General features: G+C 45.2%; 1 protein-coding gene across 2 annotated transcripts in view; it reads left to right on the top strand.

The window, feature by feature from the left end:
• The window catches only part of LOC137301457 (proprotein convertase subtilisin/kexin type 7-like), a 205,557-nt gene that overhangs the window by 131,573 nt on the left and 51,629 nt on the right, over positions 1 to 22,355 (top strand). For both annotated transcript variants that reach the window (XM_067970958.1, XM_067970959.1), the window contains exons 9-11: positions 12,588 to 12,755; positions 14,587 to 14,694; positions 17,352 to 17,454. In XM_067970958.1, the coding sequence (XP_067827059.1) occupies positions 12,588 to 12,755; positions 14,587 to 14,694; positions 17,352 to 17,454 (379 nt within the window). The remainder of the gene's footprint in view (positions 1 to 12,587; positions 12,756 to 14,586; positions 14,695 to 17,351; positions 17,455 to 22,355) is intronic.

Below are 22,355 nucleotides of genomic sequence, written 5' to 3'. Positions count from 1 at the left end.
GATTGTAGTGATAGGGTGGAGCTAGGCCACGGAGGGATATGAAGAGAACGATGAGGATTTTGTATTTGATGCGTTGGGGATCTGGGAGCCAATATAGGTCAGCAAGGACAGGGGAGATGAACATACGGGACAAGATGTGGGTGGCTGCACTTTACTGTAAGGGCTGGGGTAAGGCCTATTTCTCATCTTCAGCACATGAATGACCTAAAAAAAATTCCTTGTAATTTTGGACAGATTTGTTTGATGATGATTCACTGATTATTTTTCATTGCTCTGTTTAAAAGGCAAAGTGACAAACTTTTCCACTTTATTCTGTCTGTTGAAATTTATTCTGGTCATGCCCAGTACTCCCACATCATTGTCATCATCACCTGTTCTATTTCGTTGAGAACATCCCATCGAGGCACTTGTCATTTTATCTTTTATGCTCAGCTCCTCAGTATTGGTCGAATTCTTAGATTTCCTGCATTACATATTTTGAGAAGTTTAAATGCAGTAAACAGGAAATTACAGGGCAAGCACTTCCTCTGCACTTTGATGTCCTTGAAGAGTCTGCATTTGTTTCACTTTTTGCTGCTAAGGATTACTTAATATAGTTTTTCCAAATACTGTAGTAGTTTGTGTAAGATATTCAGAAGTCTGTAATTCAAACTGTCCTGGTTTCTCTGTCATGTGTTGTTTGGGAATAAAAATATTGAGAACTTGAACAAATGTTTCTAAAGTGCAGAGTGCTGGTAAATATCAGGGTTCCTGCAGGAATTAAGAGTTGGGACTGCTTCCTCACAAGTAAATGACAAGTCAAAATCTCAAGAACACATGGCCACTCGGAAAAATTTGCTTGTCGATCTTCCCGTTAGGAGTCTTTTTCACTAGTAATTGGATGGGGAATGGGAATAAAGAAGCAAACTCCAATTAAAGCAATATTGTTGTTTGAGGATACTGAAGGGTGGGGTTCCTTTAGGAAATGCTGCAGGCAAATTGCCGTTAAGCCTCAACCGTGCTCCTTGTGTAGTAATGATGTAGCTGCGTCAACATCAATTCATGTTCAGCTTCCCTACTGCATGTACAGAGAATGAAAACGTGGGTGAATTAGGGTCAGTCTCCCAAGGGCAGAGGCTTCCATCTGTTCTGGCTGCAACCTATTCTATTTATATCGCATCTTCTTAAGGAAAAAAAAAGTTTTGAAACCAATTTGTTTTTATTACCACACCAGTGCAGAGAGATAAAAAAATATTGCTACACCTCCCAGACCTGGTGTGGTATAAAATATTCTGTGCTGTTTTCATCTGCATTATCTCTTCCTTCCTTCCTCCTCCTCCCTTCAGTTTCAGTGTTATATAAAGGGATAGCCTAGGCCATAAAGTGTCTATAGTTAAGAAAAAACTTCCAGCCTGACAAAGTATGCTGACTGAACTAGAGCCCAGAAAAGTCAAACACATGCATTGTTAATCTGTACTTTCAGTACAACCTTTCTGTTTGAATGAATGCTCTCCCTTTGGCTGGCTACAGGTTCCTGCTGCTGAAAGCATCATTTGGACATGTGCTATTAAAGTCACCCAGAAAGAAAGAACGCATTTATATAGCGCTTTTCACGAGCTCGGGACGTGCCAAAGCGCTTTACAGCGACTGAAATATCTTTTGAAGTGCGGTCACTGTTGTAATGTAGGAAACACAGCAGCTAATTTGTGCACAACAATGAGATGATGACCAGATCATCTGTTTTTTTAGTGATGTGGGTCGAGTGATGAATATTGGCCAGGACACTGCTCTCCCTTGCTCCTCTTCGAATAGTGCCATGGGATCTTTTACGTCCACCTGAGAGGGCAGACGGGGCCACGGTATTTACGTCTCATCCAAAAGTCGGAGTTCTTTTACATTCCCCCCACCCACCCACTTTTTATCCTATTTCCTCTTTGCCTCCCCCCCCCCCCCCCCCCTCCTTCTGACACTTGCTGGGGTGCATTTCCAAGGATGTTGGCAAAGTCCTGACACCCTGTCCAAGTGACCAAGCTTAATGTGTGACCGCAGACGGTGAACGTCTCCGGCCTGTTCAACCTCGGAAGCATCGCGGTTGAGCCCAAAGCTGTCCTTGCCCAATATGCACAAATGAGCGTTTTCCCAGCGGGGGGGATAGCGGTCAGGAACAGGACGTCGTGGCCCAAGCCCAGGGGCACTGAGCCTAATTGAATCACCTCTACTGCTGCTTTGATTGCGATCAGTGAACTCAGCACTGACTAGAGATTGAACCTGGACCCTCTTTGGTAAAGCTCAACAGGACACCAGGTGGTGCACTTTACCAATTGAGCCGGGGTGGGGGGGTTGGTGGAATGATCACAGTTTTCTATGAAAAGTAATCTTTTCAAATTAATACATTCACACCTCTTGCGCATCCCTTATTTTCTTTACCCCCACCATTGGTGGCCGTGCCTTCAGCTGCCTAGGCCCTAAGTTCTGGAATTTCCACCCCCTAAACCTCTCCAACTCTCTCTCCTCCTTTCATATGTTCCTTAAAACCTACCTTTTTGACCAAGCTTTGGGTAAATATCTTTTTGTAGCTCGGTGTCAAATTCTTGTCCGTTTACGCTCCTGTGAAGCGCCCTCGGGACGTTTTACTATGTTAAAGGCGCTATATAAATGCAAGTTGTTGTTGTTGTAGTATAAAATAGTAACAAAGATCAGTTTAAAAGGAATGGGACTTTGTGAGCAGTGTGGTAGAATTGAATATTGTTGGAAGTAAGAAATGCAGCCTTTGGTTGGGTTTGAGTGCTTTTGCTGTGACCCTCCTGAGGTTTGATTCTCTCACTGTTCTTATTGATTGGAATTTTAAAAATAATAATAATTGCATCCAGGAACAAACCTGTCCACAGTGAAGTTGCTTCAGTTGTGGAGAGTTTGTAGGGTCCAAATAAGCCATGGGTGAGGTCGAGAAACAGCCATGCAACTTCTCTGGTGCTGCCTTAATCAGACTGACCATTTTCCTTAAACAAGGTTTGTGAAAATGCTTCCCTTGAGTTTCTAGGACTAAACTCACTTGTACTTTAAAGATGGGTTTCTGATGGGTCCTGATAACACCACTTTGGAGCAAAACTAAGCAAAATTCCTGATTTATTGATCTGTGTATGAAAGCTTTGAAATTTAGTTTGGTTTTTGCAATCACTGCCCAAATTATATGATTCACCTTCTGTGATAAAATGGGCCAGTAGTGCTGATTTTGTCCAATGGGATAAATTCTGCGCTTTTTATTGAGACACCTAAACAAACGGCCAAGGTCTATGGTACAGGACACCACCACGGTTGCAAAGAGTAAGTGAGATGGGGTAAATCCAGAAACAGTAGTTAAATGATATCAAGTTTGGGTTTTGAAAACCTGTAGATTGTAGGAGTAAGGGAGGACCAAGAGGTATGGGGAAGACTTAGAGTAGGAGACAACAATGAGTTTTGATTTCAACACAGAGATACGTAAGTATCTGAAGGAAGACATATTTAGGACAGAAATGCCAACATATGTAGGCTGCTCAAACATATTACTAGCAAGATCAATAGTAGTACAGAGAGAGGCCTGGGAGCAGGCTGTCTCCAACCCTCTGGCTAGTTGGTGGTGCAAGGAGGCCTGAAGTGGGGATAAAAATGTTCATTTAACATTTAGAAAATGAGCTCAAAGTTGACAGTGAAATGATGCATTGTGGAAGGATCAAGTGCAGCAAGATTTTTATGACGACAAACTGCCCTCAGTCATAAAACTAACATCTCAACCAGTGATTAGTTATTGCTCGACTGAATAATAGGACATAAATTGTTAGAGATTGATTCTTTATACTGCCATCATAAATTATCAGTGCACCATCTTAAATCCTGAATGGCATTTCTCATGAAGTATTAATGCCTAAGGTAATGGCCTCTCTTAATGTCAAAGACCACGGCAGTGCTCAATGCTTTAAATGTGATTAGTTATTCATCAAGGGAGAGCTTTCCTGGCCACTGTTTTTAACAAGCATTTGGGAACATTCTCCATTAATACTGAGACAGGAAACCAATGTGGGAAAATCATTGGCAAGAACAGGCTAACGATGTCACTCAATCCACAATACGAACTGGGCGTAATGTCCATTCAGTGCCAGCAGGAATGCCTAGTCCAGAGGGTGGGAACCGGATGGGAGGCTGGGAGTTGGTTTTCATGGTTGCTAGGACTTCAGAAGCACCATTTTGTTTCTCGCCTCCCTAACTTGAGAGTTTGCATTTATATATTTTAGTTTTTTGTCCACCTTTAAAGTGAGCTGATGTTCTGTACAGAATGGCATTGTGTTGACCATCTCGCTGTCCAACTCTTTGGGGATGACTTTTACTCCAAGCCGGGTACCCCACGCGTCCGCAGGTATTTGCGTGGGGAACCCAGAAGCGAATTGAGTGTGTCGCAATCTGCGATCGTAACTCAATTGAAGCGAAGTATTTGAGCTTCCGAGTTTCCCAAGCACCAGGCAGCCAGATTGACAGGCTGGCTGCCTGTCAGCAGTGAAAGGAACCGCAAATCAGATAGGGGAGGGAGAGAGAGCGAGAGATCATCGGGCTTGGAAAAAATCGGAGGGGCAGGACGTGGAAGACATTAAGGCAGGGTGGCGGGGCAGCGGCGTCATCCAGCAATGGAGATCGGGATCGGGGCGGGGGGTCCATCACGGGCGGTGGAGGGTGTGGTGGTGGGAGTCGGCCTATCGCGGGGTTCCTGCCCATCAGGTGAGCTTGTTGGGCCTGGATGAAGCACTCCTGCACCTCCAGACCCACAAGCAGTGCAATTAAGGCACTCGCCTCGTGGATCTGGCCCTTCCCTTTCACCTGATGAGATTTGGAAGCGACGGGAAATCTGAACAGGTACGGTTAAATTCATTTTAATGTTACAATACACAAAATATTAAGTACCTCAAGTATCTCAGTGAGGTACATTGCCCTTTTAAGTATCGGCCCATTGGCTTTAACTGGGAGCGGGATTTCCTGGTATCTGCTGTGCATACGTACACAAACCTGCCTGGGTTAAACCCAGAAGTGGGCGAGTTGGAACCGGGATGCGGCCCCGCTCCAAAAATCTGATATTTTAACCTTCCACCCGCCCCCAACCTACCCGTTCTTGGGGGTTAAAATTTACCTTTTTGTGTTTGAACGCTGCAAGAAATCAGGTAACTGACGATCCAAGATGCTTATCAAATAATTTGAAGATCATTAAATCTTGGCTGAAGGATTGCACAGAGCTGAGGAGCTGACAACCATTTTATGGTCACTTACATCATAAGGGAATGTCACAGGCCCTTAATGTAAAATATCTGACCTTTACATCTGGATTGTGACTCAAACAGGATTCTATCATGGTGCAATAACATTATTGGCTCACATAGTTGGCAAAGTCACAAATTTGAAAAGTGTAGGTTTATCCCTGTCCCATGTCAATTATCTTTTGAGGCTTTAGTAACTTTAATCAGCCAAAAAAAGTGGTGTTGATGAAAAGAGGTTGGAAGACCTGGGTTTTATGGTCTAATTCAGTGTTGCTTTATTGGCTAGTTTCTCTATCAGCATTTAATACAGTCGCAACACTGTTTAAAAGTCTTTGTCATGTGCTTGTACAAATTGGTGGTAGGAGGAGGACGGGGTTATTTACATTTTGTGTTCTTCTCTCCATCCCTCAGTGTACATTAGCTTGCTGCCTTGACTAATAAATGACTGTCATCTGATCCTAATGATGTTGGCAGCCGTCAGTACATCCGCCCTGGATCTATAAACATTGACATCTCCTCAATAACTTTTAAAATGCTTTCTTGAGCTACTTCTTTCCTCCAATAGGGAACCTCTTTGGAAAATGGCGGCAGTAGGAGTTGGGCGTGAGTCCCGTGTTGCAATTTAAATGTTTGCCGGAAGCGGCACAGCTCATTCCGTTGTCCAGGTTTGACATAGTAGGTACAGCACAGGAGGCCATTCGGCCCATCGTGCCTATGCCGGCTCTTTGAAAGAGCTATCCAATTAGTCTCATTCCCCTGCTCTTTCCCCATAACCCTGTAAATTTTTTCCCTTCAAGTGTTTATCCAATTCCTTTTTGAAAGTTACTATTGAATTTGTTCCCACCGCCCTTTCAGGCAGTGCATTCCAGATCATTACAACTCGCTGCGTAAAAAAAAATTTTTCTTATGTTGATTCTGGCTCTTTTACCGATCACCTTAAACCTGTGTCCTCTGGTTACCAGCCCTTCTGTCACTGGAAACAGTTTCACCTTATTACTCTGTCATGATTTTGAACACCTCCATCAAATCTCCCTTTACCCTTCTCTCTTCCAAGGAGAACATCCCCAGCTTCTCGAGTCTCTCCACATAACTGAAGTCCTTCATCTCTGATACCATTCGAGTAAATCTCTTCTGCACCCTCTCCAAGGCCTTGACATCCTTCCTAAAGTGTGGTGCATTGAATTAAACACAATACTCCAGCTGAAGCCTAACCAGTGTTTTATAAAGGTCTAGCATAACTTCCTTGCTTTTCTGTGCCTCTATTAATAAAGCTTAGGATCCCATATGCTTTTTTAACACCCTTCTCAACTTGTTCTGTAACCTTCAAAGATTTATGTATGTGCACCTCCAGAACATAAAAGTCTAGGATGAGAGTTTGACCCTCTGATGATTGACCCTGTTACTCTAACTCTCCCAGCCTGGCACCCAACTGCACTTTGAGTGCCCCTAATGTATGCATCTCTAATACCCTGCCAAATTATTCCAAACATTTATCATCCTTTGCATTTGATATTTTATGCCCTACAACAAGGTCCTCTCTGAACCATCGTCTCATCAGGTTGTCAAAATTCCTTAACCTTCCTCTCAGCCCATCCCCCTTACATTTGGAATTATTCTTCTCTGCACCTTCTCGGCACTTGACTATCCCTTTAGTAGCATGGTGACGAGAACTGTACACCAAGTGTGGTCTGACCAGTACATTGTACATCCTCAACATAATCTCTATAGACCTCCATTCCATTGTTCTGGCTACGTATATCACCACATTGACTAATTGTTGTAAACAATTTTACAACACCAAGTTATAGTCCAGCAATTTTATTTTAAATTCAGAAGCTTTCGGAGGCTTCCTCCTTCCTCAGTTGAACGTTCACCTGAGGAAGGAGGAAGCCTCCGAAAGCTTGTGAATTTAAAATAAAATTGCTGGACTATAACTTGGTGTTGTAAAATTGTTTACAATTGTCAACCCCAGTCCATCACCGGCATCTCCACATCATGACTAATTGTTGGCAGTGATAATGGCACATAATGGCACATTGAAGTGTTCACTGATTCCCAGGTGCCCTTTTTTTTCATTTTGTCATGGGCAGTTTATTTGTAATCATCTTCTCCAGCTTTGGTCCGCTCCCCTCCCCAGTTTACACCTCCTGCCCTCTGCCAGTGGTGCTCTGTGGGTGTCACTAGGAGATGCTTCAGACTGACTCCACCTCGATTTTAATCTAGCTCTGCTCTGTACTCCTCTGTCTCCACCCCCCCCACCTCCCCACCAACTACACTCTGCAACCACAGTCCATCAGAGATAAACTTCCCACGTAAGGAATGGCAGAAGCAAACCTACTTCATGTCACTCCATGGCCCAGCACATTGACACACAAACCCAGCAAGCATTTATATAAGATTTTTCATTAAAATAAAACTTAATGCTTCAAAAAAATAAATTTGGTACTTTCCCCTCTGCATTAGTTTTGAAATCTGTAAACACATTTACAAATGGCGGGTTCATGGACAGAGCAACGTACCCCGAAAAAACAGATCAATTTACCATGGTATTTCTATGTCAGGCCTTTCTTCTTGTTTAAAATCACTTCTAACACTATCCGCTTGTCATTTTAGAATAAAGATTGAGCCAGTGGAATGAGTATAACATTGCAGGGAAGGTAAAGATTGGAGGCAACTTCTCTTGTGCGCAAAATAAAGCCTTGTTGCTGGTCCCTCATGTTAATGTAATGATGGGTGATTTTACTGCTCTCCATGTAATACGGCCCTGGGGAGTCGCAGAATTCACAATCCTTTACTGTAAGAGAGATCACATTACCAGAAGAGCCAATATAGGGTTTCATAAACAGTAAAGTAGTTCTAGCTAAAATCTTATTACAATGTTATTGTGAAAACATGTTTGAAATTTTGACTTGATAGTTGAGTTACAATTTATTTGTAATTCCTGTGGAAAATGTATGTTAAGTTATATTGGTTGAGTATTTTCTAACTCGAGTGCCGGAAAATTCTAGTTTATCAATTACACAATTGACGCTGCCCAAGATTCCACTTTAAAGAAACAGCTGGTTTTAAATAATTATCAGTGCTTTTGGTATGAGAATTCCTAGGATGAATTTTCTCTGTATTGGGATAGTGGCCAATATTGGGGAATTTCTACATTATATATTTATAACTTGAGGTAGACAGTGTGAATTGAAAATGTTTTCAGATAGCAGTGCCTTTGAAGGAGTCCCTTTGTCTGTCTCTGTTAGGGAGTGGCCAATACACAAAACTGTCCTGATCTCTCCACGTTTTCATTCAGAGTTGGCCAGCTGCCTTTGTTGGTGCCACTGCCTGTAATCAGAAATTAATTAGGTCAAAGTTTGCGTTGACTGGGGCTGGGCAGTCTCCCTTCAAAATATTAACGTATGCAAGTCTGCAAATTTGCGGGGGGAAGAGACATTTTCATCATCTCTGATGGCTGACTCATTAAGGGATATACTTGGGAGGAAGATAGGTAATACCTCAATATTCTTATCAATGATATGAAAGACCTCTTTTGGCATAAGAACACTGCCAACTACCCAACTTTGGTGTACTACCATTCTGATCATCCAAAAAGGGTATTGCATTGGAAGTCCACGAAAGTCATTCAAAAAGTCTTGCAAGCAATATGTTCTGAAAACACAATGAGCAACCCCATTGACCTATAGTGCAATACACATAATGGGTGTTTGTTGTGGCACACTATATTTTCGTCTGTGCCAGATATTTCTCTCGTGCTTAGCACCAAGGACCCTTATTCCCTACAAACCAAATTGTGGCCTTGTACACATAATATCAGGTTGCCCAGGATTAAATAAAGTACCCTTATTACTAATTTGCTCACGGGAAATGACACAAGCTCTCCTAGTCTTCAAATAACTGCAAAGATAATCATTGTCCAACTTTGTGACTCAATCTACAAATCGGTTTTATTAACAGGTAAAAGTTTAAAACAGTAGCAAAAGATCAACATAGCAGATTCCACTAGATTACAACATTTAACCTGAAATTCCTCGGTTCATAAAATAACAAGACACAATGGGGGGAGCTTTAACCACTCCATGACTGGCGGGAAGGGTCAGTGGGTCGAGGGGGGGTTAAATCGGTAAAAATGTGAACCCGACCCCAACCCACCACGAACGGGCCGACTTCCAGTTTCACCACGGTGGGTTTGGGGCGTCCAAGTAACGCGCTCTGGAGAGACGGGGTCAGTGATTATAATGTTTAAATGATGCTCTGTACCTCAGATTTTGGGAGCCATTTGAATTTAACGGTGGTGGGCCGGGTTTCCCAGGGCTTGGGATCTTCAGACCCCACCGCAATCCCACCCTCCCCCCTCGCTGCCGCTCTGAGCCCCCCCCCCCCACCAACTCCACCATGCCTTGATTGCCCCGGGGTCCATCCCCAGCGGTCCCTGGCTGCGGACTTCAACTGCTGACTTTCCTGCCCGGCAGCCGGTCAGCCTCAGAGTGCTGCCGTTGCGTTGGGCAGGACCTCCACCTTCCCAGTATTTCCGGGTTTCCCGGCCACTGACACGCGCCCCGGCTCCCTCCCCACCTCCCCGTAAATATCGGGGCCAGTGCTTCACTTTATAACGCTGAACTTGGAAGCGTGTCTGTTACACAAAACTTTTATAGGCAAGATTGAGCCCAACTCACAGAGCCTTCGCGTGTTCACATTGATATAACAGGAAGAACGAGCGAGCAGAGATTCCCTTTGGAGTTATTATTCTTCTGCCCCTTTGATCTCAGAAAACCAAGAGTGATTGATAATTTATCATTGCACAGTTGAACCAAGATATATAATTCAAGTGATGGCGTGTATGCAACATGAGTTTATAATCTCTGTAGTCTGTTGTTGACTGGCGCATGGATTCAGTACAATTTATCGAAGGCTTCTTAATCACGTCAAATAGTGGCTGGGGGGGGGGCGGTGGTTGAGAAGAGGGAAAGAAATGAAGGCCTCAGTAAGATTATTATCTTAAACTTTGAGCCATGGAACACAGATCCTTTGTTATCAACTGTAATTTATTTCCTAACTCTCATGATTTAATAATCCTTGCCTTTCCAAAATGATATATTATCACTGCCATAAAGAATGCTCTTTAATCTGGTTACCTGTTGAAATGCCAGCTTTTGGTGTTTTTTTTAACCCAGTTGTGACGGTTAATGAAAGCAATCACAAAGTCAAGACCTCTGGCACAAGCACTGAAGGAGGGAGGAATATGAAGACTGAGAGCTGTGGACAGTAAAACGCTCGTTTTAAAAACTAGTTCCTGTTTGCCAGCAATTCAATGTAATTAGTGACTTCAAAAGGTCACACTGTACTGAATCTAAAGAAGATGTGGAGCACATTAATACAAAGGGGTTAAAGCGAGGATTCCTTTATGAGCGGAAACTTGCAGACTCTTAGGACTAGATATTAGATTGTGTTTTATGAGTTAAAAAAGGAAATTAAAGAATGAGATGGCACTGCGTTAGAGTCTCTTCACTTCTGGATTTGATCCCCTCTAAACTTGGCAGGATTAAAGTCTTCGCTCTCCTCTGGTAAGGATCCTAGGAATTTGTACAGATGCAACCCAGTTGCCAGTGGACATTGGTCCACAGCACAGAGTTGCTGATAGTTAGCATGAACTTGGCATTCCTGTCTTGGGGCACAAGAGTGGCTGGTGTGGGAAGTGGAAATGCCCCACTGGACCAGACTGGGTTGGATTTGGCATCTGCCAGATTGTAATCAGTTGTCACCAGCAGTAAATCTGTGAATTTACTTCGCTACTAACAGTAACAGGGACCCTGAAATAACTGGTGCCATAATCCAGTGGAAAAGAGAGGATAAAAAAAGTCTGGAGAACTAGATAAACAATACTAGGTGCCAGCAAAGGAAACTTTTTAACACTTAAATTTGAACATATGGGTGCAATCTTGCCCCACCTCCGTTCCCACCCTCTCCCCACCCCCCCCCCCCCTCCACCTCAGGACAGGATTAAAGCTGTGCCTTTGAAATTATACTGTGCAAATATTTATATACAAACAAATCACATGAAAAAATTTTGTCAGCTTGTTTAACAAAGGTTTGTTTAAATGGGTAGTGCTTCCAATAAACAATAGCCAATGAACAAATTTTATAGAAAGGAATTTTATACAAAAGCGTTAAGTGTCTATGTACTAATATTAGCACAGTGTTGTTTCAAGGCCTGTGTGTCCAAGGGGAAGAGGATAACTTCTAACTGTAGAAAATTAAAAACCATGGCATCTATCGCTTGTCAAATCCGTAATGCTAGTGTCAGCTTTGGCTCAGTGGGACCACTCACTCCTCTGAGACAGAAGGTTGTGGGCTCAAGTCCCACTCCAGAGACTTGAGCACAAAATCAAGGCTGACACTCTAGTGCAGTACTGAGGCAGTGCTCGAAGGAGGGCAGGGGGTTCCCCTGATGCCCTCGCCAATATTTTAATTCTCAACCAACATCACTTAAATAAAAACAGATTGTCTGGTCATTTATCTCAGTGCTGTCTGTGGGACCTTACTGTGCACAATTTGGCTGCTCTCTCATTTCGCACACTGGCTATTGATTCACTGATTTTTGCCTAATTCACTCTGGAGACATGGGGTTGATTTTATAAAAAATCTGTGGTAAGTTGGGACTCTTGGTGAAATGGGGGAGCAGCCAAATTGTGCACTGCAAGATCCCACAAACTGCAATGAGATAAATGACCAGATAATCCATCGAGGCGGTGTTGGTTTAGGGATAAATGTTGGCCAGGACACCGAGGAGAACTCCCCTGCTTTTCTTCGAATAGTGTCATGGGATCTTATATGTCCACCTGAGAGGGCAGACGGGGCATCAGTTTTACATCCAAAAGACGGCACCTCCGCCAGTGCAGCATTTCCTCAGTACTGCACTGGAGCGTCAACCTAGATAATGTGCTCAAGTCTCTGGAAAGGGTGAAGTGCCTGAGTCATTACGATGATGTGATAAGTAAATGCAAGTATTTCTTTGAGTTGAGACTGGGATACAAACTACAGAGATCTGTAGGACAATCAGCCACCAACTACTGGGCCACTTATTCTTTAGCTCCTTTCACTTTCTCCCAAGTGGATTAAAATCAGCAACTTCTAATGATCTAAATTCCTGTTTGTCTGAACTAACTTGGCGTGTCCAGTTTGCTATGTGTACAATGATAAATGGCGGTGTGTGCTTCATCACGCTTCATGATATCCCAGTTCAAGCTGACCCAAGTCTCTCCCAAGTGCACTGTTAATTAATCCTTTCTTCCCTGCTTTTATTTTGTTGTTGCTGTCACTATTCAGGTGACCTCTGACTGGGATATGCAAGAGGGGACCGGCTGCACGGAGGGTCACACTGGGACCTCAGCCGCCGCGCCACTTGCTGCAGGAATGGTCGCGCTGATGCTTCAGGTTCGCCCGTGCCTGACCTGGAGGGATGTTCAGTACATCATCGTCTTCACATCTACACGGGTGAGAACAGAGTAAAACTGACATTGTCATCTTGCAAACGTTCATGCTCTGTTCTACGTAAGAACATAAGAAATAGGAGCCTGCTCCGCCATTCAATAAGATCATGGCTGACCTTCTACCTCAACTCCACTTTCCCGCCCGATCCCCATATCCCTTGATTCCCTTAGTGTCCAAATATCCATCGATCTCAGTTGTGAATATACAGTTCTGCCTTAGTTATTTTTTTAAAAAACACTATCGTTCCCCCCTCTCCCACCCCTCTCCCGGTTGAAGCCTGTCAGTATTTCCTGCTGAAAAGACCATGGCTCAGCTGGTAAATGTAACACACTGAGCCATACAGACCAAAAGGGGCCAAGTTCGGTCCCTGAGCCTGTGCTGAGTTAACTGATCTCAGCTGTGCAGCCTCCGCACTCCTTGGGTGTTGGCCTTTGCTCGGCAGTAGCACTCTCGACCCTGAGTGAGAAGGTGGCGGGTTCCAAGTCCCGCTCCACAGGCCACAGGCTCGCAGCCTGAAGTTGAACTTCTAGAGGCCCTGGGTGCCACACGTTCTGCCCCGTTTATATCGTGGATTCCACGGCACCGTTACACAGGATAAAGTTAGTAAACTTGGGCTAATCAGGGACAGTCAGCACGGATTCATAAAGGGCAGTTTGTGCTTTACTAACATAACTGAAATTTCAGGAAATCACAGAATGTACAGGTAAAGGCAGTGGGGTGCATGTATATGGATTTCTTGAGTAAGCATTTGATAAGATGCCACAGAAGAGACTGTGACTCTTTGTTTTTTCTCTCTCTCTTTCCCCCCGTTTCATCATATTTTTATTGTGAATGACTTTATTACAAGACTTTATTCTTTTCTCTCTCTCTCTCTCTCTCTCTCTCTCTATACATACATATATATAAACATTCTGCTGTTATATTCCCCCCCCCCCCCCAAGATTCTTCCAGCTAAACTCCTTAAACCAATGATTTTTTTAAAAATTGTTCCTTGGTTCCTGAATCTGTTCTCGGGAACTCCAAATAAGCAACATTTACTGGAAATTATAGGGGGAAATCCAAAGGAAACTTGATTCTAGGGGAATTTGTGGCTTATCTCATAACAATTTGAGGAAACTCCATTGCTGCAGGTTATGGCCTCGCAGCTTCCCCTTTAGATTTTATCATTAATAATAGAAAATAAACCAGCATCAAGACTGATTGGGTGTGTGTCAGTACAAACATTTTCAACGTATGTTGGACTAGCCGTTTCTGCTTTAGTAAAATTCAATAGAAAGAAAGAAGGAGTTGCATTTATATTGTGCCATTCATGACTTCAGGACGTCCCAAAGCGCTTTACAGCCAATGAGGCGTAGTCACTGTTGTAATGTAGGAAATGCGGCAACTAATTTACACACATAATTTAATGTGATACTGATCAGATAATCTGTTCCAGTGATATTGGTTGAGGGATAAATATTGGCCAGGACACCAGGGAGAGCTCCCCAGTTCTTCTTCAAAGCAGTGCCATAGGATCTTTTACGTCCACTTGTAGAGGGCAGACGGGGCCTCTGTTTACGGTCTCATGCGAAAGACGACACCTCCGACAGTGCAGCACTCACTCAGTGCTGCACTAGAGTGTCAACCTAGATTTTGTGTTCAAGTCCCTGGAGTGGGACTTGAACCCACAACCTTCTGGCTCAGAGGTAAGTGGGCTACTCGCTGAGCCACAGTGTATAATGGGATTTGACACTGCAAATGTGGAGGGAGGGACGTGGTTGGAGCTGTTATGGGGAAAAAAACTGCTCTAAATCCACTTGTCCTGACATGGCCTTTATTATCTTTTTTTCTTTAGTTTGATGACCGCAGCGCTGGATGGCAAGTGAACGGAGCTGGATTCAGCCATAGTCACCAGCATGGTTTCGGGCTGCTTAATGCCTGGCGGCTGGTTAATGCTGCAAAGGTATGTAGTTGTGGTGATCAAGTAATTCCCAGTAGATGGTATCAAATGGGCTTTGGGAGGAGAAAAACCAGCCAGTGTTCCTGCTGTTGATCGTCATCCAGTGACTCCTGGTTAATGTAAATTAATCCTTGGCACATCCTGGATTTAATGGCTTTATCGCTGGTGATAGTTTGGCTTCCGTATGCTGCTGTGTTCAGTAACGTCTTGGAGCCAGTTTCCTGACTCTGTAATCAACACAAACTGTTTAAACAATATTTCATTTAAAAAAAAAATTTTTTTGAAGCTGTTTTTCTGGAACAGAAGTCCTAGATATTAGACTTCCTGTTTAAACATTGGCGAATCATGGAAGCCTGAGAAAATGCCCCCTGCAAAGGAACCTCCCCATTTGCTGCATCTGTTCTGGGTGGCACTGCTTGTGTTTAGCCAGGCACTGAAGTTTGTTTCTCCACTTTGCTTTGAGGCTATAAATTTGTATCTGTACGGATCTAGGGAGAGAAGTGGGGTGGGGGGAGCAAAATTTCCTGTGACGGTAATTCTCCTGTGAGTTACCGGTCTCTTGCGCTTGTAATACAGGCTCTGGTTTAATATCCTCTGTGCTGTGCCTGATGGAGATCAGCAGTCCATCAGCTGGAAATTACTCCAGATTGAATCACCATACAGCACCGTGTGAGTTGCTACAGAGAACAACTACACATACACGTATTTTTTTGGAAATGACCATCCTGTCTGATGCTAAGCCTTGCTTAGAGATGGGCCTCTCTCAATCTTTCCTCATTTAATGAGGAGTGTGAGGGTGCACTTGCCTGTTGAAATTGTTCCCATCTTAGGAGGGAGCCCTGTCTACTGTGTTGCCCCTTTTAAGAACATAGGAACAGGAGTAGGCCATTCAGAGTCATATTACGTATAATTACATAGAACTGCATTGAATCTACAGCACAGGTCATTCAGTCCAACTGGTCTATGTGGGTATGTGTACTCCACACGAGCCTTCTCCCCCACTAATTACCTCTTCCCACCCTGCCCTCATATCCCTCTATTCCCTTTTCCCTCATGTATGCATCAAGCCTCCCCTTAAATGCATCAATGCTATCTGCTTTAACCACTCCATGTGGCAGTGAGTTGCACACTCTTACCACCATCTGTGTAAAGAGATTCCTCCTAAATTCTTTACTTGATCTGTTAGTGGCTATCTTATATTTATGCCCCCTTGTTCATGGACTCATGAATTGGGCTGTTATCTCATTGCAGCTGGCATATACTGTGCCTCCCTGAATTCCTGGAGGCCTCACTGTAACACTTGGTTGTCACTCACAGAAGTCACATTTTGTAGTCTACAAAGCTGGTTTTGCTTTTCCTGGGACATTCTTTAACCACTGATGTTACTGCAGGGAAACTAGCACCAAGAGTCACAACGCAAAGGGAGAGAATCCAGGAACCTGCAGGTTCCAGGAGCAGGTGGGGGGGGAAAAAAAAATCACCCTAAAAATAATTTGGTAGCTTTTTACATTTGTTCTCTGGATGTGGCTGGTGCTGGCAAGGCTGCATTTAGTTCCCTGAGAAGGTGGTAGTGAGTAATTGTTTTTACAGCTGAGTGGCCAGCTAAGGCACTTCAGAGGGCATTAAGAGTCAATCAGTAAGTGTGGGACTGGAAGCCAGACTAGGTAGGTTCCCTTCCCTGAATGCCATTAGTGAACCATTTGGATTTTTACAGCAATCCGCGAGCTTTCATGGTCACTTTTTTTTTTCTGGAGTCGGTCCACAAATTCTCAGATTTATTCATAGGAAACATAGGAACAGGAGTAGGCCATTCAGCCCCTCGTGCCTGCTCCGCCATTTGATAAGATTATGGCCGATCTGTGATATAACTCCATATACCTGCCGTTGGCCCATATCCCTTAATACCTTTGGTTGCCAAAAAGCTGTCTATCTCAGATTTAAATTTAGCAACTGAGCTAGTATCAATTGCCGTTTGCGGAAGAGAGTTCCAAACTTCTACCACCCTTTTCATTTCACAACGTGCTCCAGTGGGATCTGGACACGGGACCCCTAGGTGCTTCATTCAGTACTGTGCCCACTACACTATCATCTCCGACGTAAGTAAAAGGGATTGTATCGTAGTCTCTTCTCAAAAACAGTCAAGAGTGTGCTTGCAGTAGTCGTCCTGCTCATGGTCTGTCAGTGTTTCCGTCCAGTGAGCTGCAGTTTGGTGACTGAGGGCTGCTTTCTGATCTAATGCCACTGTATGTGACGGCACCCCCAATTCAAGGCAACACCATAAGGTAAATGAGATGGATCTGCTGCCTCTGTGGAGGTACTGAAACTCATCTGAAGAGCTGGGGCTTGAAATTACGATCAGGCTCTGGCTGAAAATGGGCAGATTGCCCCCCAAAAGGATTGGAAATTAAGGTGGAACACAGGCAATTTACAACTATCTAAATAAAAAAAACTTTGTGTGTGTGTGCCACACTGTCTAACTTCTTACAGGATCTGTGGCATTTGGAGTGAGTTTCCCTCCCTCAAATTGTGGTGTATGTTTTCATTATGTTTTTGTATAAAGTTGCTTTTCTGCTGAACTACGACATAGGTTTTGAGATTATTTATACACCTATCTGGAGATCAACTGGTTATTTTAAAGGTGTGTATATCTTTCAATCCAGGTCTGGGAGTCTGTTCCGTTCCTCAGCTCTTATGCCAGCCCTCTTCAGAAAGAGGAGAAGCTCATCCCCTTACACCCCAACAAGCTGGAGATTTCATGGAATGGTATGTAGGGAGTCTCTGTGGTTAAATGGGTAGTTTGAATGGTAAGAAATTGATCACTGTGACTCTGGTCAAGCTACTTACTTTCATCTCTGCAATACTGCCTGCCTCCATCTCTACCTCACCTGCACTGCCACTGAAACCCTTATCTCTAGGCTCGATTTCTTCAAAGTCCTCCTTGCTGGTCTCCTTCATTCCATCAACTCCAACTGATTCAAAAATGCAGCCGTCCATATCCTGTCGAGCATTCAAATCTCACAGGTCCATGACGATTGTCCCTGCCGATCTACACTTACTTCCAATCCTCCCAACGTCTCCAAATTCAAATCCTTGCCCTCTTCTTTGAGTCCCCCCACGTCCTCGCCTCACCCTGGCTCTGCGACCTTTTCCTGCTTTTACTCTCATCCCCTTCCATCTGTCCTCCAACTCTAGCCTTTTATCCATTCCCCCTCCCTTTGTCCACCTACAGAGGCAGAACCTTTAGCCAGCTCAGTGCTTATTCTCTGGAAGTCCCTCTCCAGAGCCCTCTGCCTCCCCATTTCTCTCTCAACCTTTTAAAAACCGTCTCAGAAACCAAGCTTTTTAATCTGGCTTTCCTCACTTCTTCCTTCCTGCCTTGGTGCTATTTTCTTGGCACCCATTTGTGCAATGCCTTGGGGTGTGTTTTACATTAAAGGTGCTATATAACTGCAAGTTCTTATTGCCACTTTAGTGTCCTATTTTAATTTGCTACAATTAGATGATCTTTTTAAATGATCAAAGTGTCAGCCTTGGCTCATTGGTAGCACTCTTGTCTTTGAGTCAGAAGGTTGTAGGTTCAAACTCCATTCCAGACACTTGAGCACATAATCTAGGCTGACACTGAGGGAGTGCTGCGCTATCGGAGGTGCAGTCCTTTGCATGAGACATTAAACCGAGGCCCCGTCTGCCCTCTCAGGTGAACGTAAAAGATCCCATGGCACTATTTGAAGAAGAGCAGGGGAGTTCTCCAGGTGTCCTGGCCAATATTTATTCCTCAACCAACATCACTTTAAAAAAAACAGATTATCTGGTCAGTATCACATTGCTGTTTGTGGGATCTTGCTGTGCGCAAATTGGCTGCCACATTTACAACATTACAACACTTCAAAAGTACGTCATTGGCTGTAAAGCACTTTGAGACATCCTGAGGTGGTGAAAGGTGCTATATAAATGGAAGTTCATTAATTTATTTTAAGATGTGCTATCCGTTTTGATTGAGTCCTGTTCAACATTTGATTTTTGTGCTGGGGTGGTAGAGTTTGCCTCAGTGCCCTGAGCTAAGGAAGGATGATTCCTTCTCCTGCCCCAAAGCAACATCACTGAGATCAGTTCGCTCCGATACGGATGAATCGAGTCAGTCGTCAGGCAGACGGTTAATTGTCCTACTTTTTGGAGTGACTGATTTCTGGGGTGGGTTAAAGAGACAAGACATCAGGTAGAGCAGTTACCCTGGTCCTCTCCTGTACCCCCTCCCCAACCCGTCATACAGACGGAAGCAAACTCGATGGCAGCAGAGTTGAATTTCAAGATTTTAAATAGTGTGCATATAATAAACTGTCCTTTATCAACATCATCTGATGTCTGAGAATACTTCGAACAAATCCTTCCTGCTCCAGTCTGCATTCTTTGGATAACTTTTGCTGAGAAATTTCTTTGGTTGAAAGATTGTTGTAGTTTACAGGGTCTGAATCATAGATGTTAGTCCATCATTCTGTCGTCACTGGGGCCAGCCATCAGCGTTTTTCTAACAATGCCTAAGAAACCTTAGAAATTGAAGCACATGTTTTCGGTTTAACATCAGGCACTATTTAACACCTCTGGCATTCTCTCTGTCTGCATCTTCAAATATTTTCAAATGTACGGACTTCTAAACCCAGAAATTATATTTACAAAGTGGATTTAACAAATAGCAGATGGCGTATCTCTTTCTTTCTGTCTGAGTGTTTCTCTGTCTCACACACAGGCATACTCACCATCTGACTGAGTATTTCTCCCACACACTTTCCCTTTCTGACACACACCCCCACACATTCTTGCACTCTCACATTCTGCTCATCTGACTTTCTCTCTTTCTCACACACACGTTCACTCTCTGTCTCGCACTCGCCCTCTGTCAATTTTAACCCCCACCCCTGCCACACATACCTGGCAGGAATGGTGTGTGGGCAACGCAGTGTCAAACCCACCAGAGAAACCTGGGCAGGATGCAGCAGACTGACTGGAAGAGGCCCAGGTAGGATTATTTTATTCTTCAGGAAGATTCTTTGGGGTCCAGGAGGAGCAGCAGTGACCCCGTTCCCACTGGCCCCGAGTGGGAGACCAATTTCGAATATTAAAATGAGGCCCGGCAGCTAAAATCGGCCAGGACTTGCTTCCTTCTGAACCTCTGGGTGAGCCACGTGCTTCGGGCCTCCCGCGCACCAATCCCACTCTCCCGTTACAATCCCCCACACAGTCCCTCTCCCGCACACCAATCCCACCTTCCCATTACAGTTTCCCCACAGAATCTCTCACACACACCAACCGACCTCCTGTTAAAGTCTCCCCCACAGTCTTGTTCCCACACGCACTTTCACTCTCTGTCTCTTTCCGCGTGTGTGCTTGCTCTCCATCTCTCTCTCGCTCTCTCCATCTCTCTCTCTTGCTGTCTCCATCTCTCTCTCTCTCTTGCTGTCTCCATCTCTCTCTCTCTTGCTGTCTCCATCTCTCTCTCTTGCTGTCTCCATCCCTCTCTCTCTCTTGCTGTCTCCATCCCTCTCTCTCTCTTGCTGTCTCCATCCCTCTCTCTCTCTTGCTGTCTCCATCTCTCTCTCTCTCTTGCTGTCTCCATCTCTCTCTCTCTCTTGTTGTCTCCATCTCTCTCTCTCTCTCTTGCTGTCTCCATCTCTCTCTCTCGCTGTCTCCATCTTTCTCTCTCTCTCGCTGTCTCCATCTCTCTCTCTCTCTTGCTGTCTCCATCTCTCTCTCTCTCTTGCTGTCTCCATCTCTCTCTCTCTCTCGCTGTCTCCATCTCTCTCTCTCTCTCGCTGTCTCCATCTCTCTCTCTCTCTCTCGCTGTCTCCATCTCTCTCTCTCTCTCTCTCTCGCTGTCTCTCTCTCTCTCTCTCGCTGTCTCCATCTCTCTCTCTCTCTCGCTGTCTCCATCGCTCTCTCTCTCTCGCTGTCTCCATCTCTCTCTCTCTCTCGCTGTCTCCATCTCTCTCTCTCTCGCTGTCTCCATCTCTCTCTCTCTCTCGCTGTCTCCATCTCTCTCTCTCTCTCGCTGTCTCCATCTCTCTCTCTCTCTCGCTGTCTCCATCTCTCTCTCTCTCTCGCTGTCTCCATCTCTCTCTCTCTCTCGCTGTCTCCATCTCTCTCTCTCGCTGTCTCCATCTCTCTCTCGCTGTCTCCATCTCTCTCTCTCGCTGTCTCCATCTCTCTCTCTCGCTGTCTCCATCTCTCTCTCTCGCTGTCTCCATCTCTCTCTCTCGCTGTCTCCATCTCTCTCTCTCGCTGTCTCCATCTCTCTCTCTCGCTGTCTCCATCTCTCTCTCTCGCTGTCTCCATCTCTCTCTCTCGCTGTCTCCATCTCTCTCGCTGTCTCCATCTCTCTCGCTGTCTCCCTCGCTCTCGCTGTCTCCCTCGCTCTCGCTGTCTCCCTCGCTCTCGCTGTCTCCCTCGCTCTCGCTGTCTCCATCTCTCTCGCTGTCTCCATCTCTCTCGCTGTCTCCATCTCTCTCGCTGTCTCCATCTCTCTCGCTGTCTCCCTCTCTCTCGCTGTCTCCCTCTCTCTCGCTGTCTCCCTCTCTCTCGCTGTCTCCCTCTCTCTCGCTGTCTCCCTCTCTCTCGCTGTCTCCCTCTCTCTCGCTGTCTCCCTCTCTCTCGCTGTCTCCCTCTCTCTCGCTGTCTCCCTCTCTCTCGCTGTCTCCCTCTCTCTCGCTGTCTCCCTCTCTCTCGCTGTCTCCCTCTCTCTCGCTGTCTCCCTCTCTCTCGCTGTCTCCCTCTCTCTCGCTGTCTCCCTCTCTCTCGCTGTCTCCCTCTCTCTCGCTGTCTCCCTCTCTCTCGCTGTCTCCCTCTCTCTCGCTGTCTCCCTCTCTCTCGCTGTCTCCCTCTCTCTCGCTGTCTCCCTCTCTCTCGCTGTCTCCCTCTCTCTCGCTGTCTCCCTCTCTCTCGCTGTCTCCCTCTCTCTCGCTGTCTCCCTCTCTCTCGCTGTCTCCCTCTCTCTCGCTGTCTCCATCCCTCTCGCTGTCTCCATCTCTCTCTCTCTCTCGCTGTCTCCATCTCTCTCTCTCTCTCGCTGTCTCCATCTCTCTCTCTCTCTCGCTGTCTCCATCTCTCTCTCTCTCTCGCTGTCTCCATCTCTCTCTCTCTCTCGCTGTCTCCATCTCTCTCTCTCTCTCGCTGTCTCCATCTCTCTCTCTCTCTCGCTGTCTCCATCTCTCTCTCGCTGTCTCCATCTCTCTCTCGCTGTCTCCATCTCTCTCTCGCTGTCTCCATCTCTCTCTCGCTGTCTCCATCTCTCTCTCGCTGTCTCCATCTCTCTCTCGCTGTCTCCATCTCTCTCTCGCTGTCTCCATCTCTCTCTCGCTGTCTCCATCTCTCTCTCTCTCTTGTTGTCTCCATCTCTCTCTCTCTCTCTCTTGCTGTCTCCATCTCTCTCTCTCTCTCTCTTGCTGTCTCCATCTCTCTCTCTCGCTGTCTCCATCTTTCTCTCTCTCTCGCTGTCTCCATCTCTCTCTCTCTCTTGCTGTCTCCATCTCTCTCTCTCTCTTGCTGTCTCCATCTCTCTCTCTCTCTCGCTGTCTCCATCTCTCTCTCTCTCTCGCTGTCTCCATCTCTCTCTCTCTCTCTCGCTGTCTCCATCTCTCTCTCTCTCTCTCTCTCGCTGTCTCTCTCTCTCTCTC

The sequence above is a fragment of the Heptranchias perlo genome, chromosome 33 (assembly GCF_035084215.1).
Source record: "Heptranchias perlo isolate sHepPer1 chromosome 33, sHepPer1.hap1, whole genome shotgun sequence".
Taxonomy (NCBI): domain Eukaryota; kingdom Metazoa; phylum Chordata; class Chondrichthyes; order Hexanchiformes; family Hexanchidae; genus Heptranchias; species Heptranchias perlo.
Note: the sequence above shows the minus strand (reverse complement) of the source record. Positions and strands in the feature narration are given on the sequence as shown.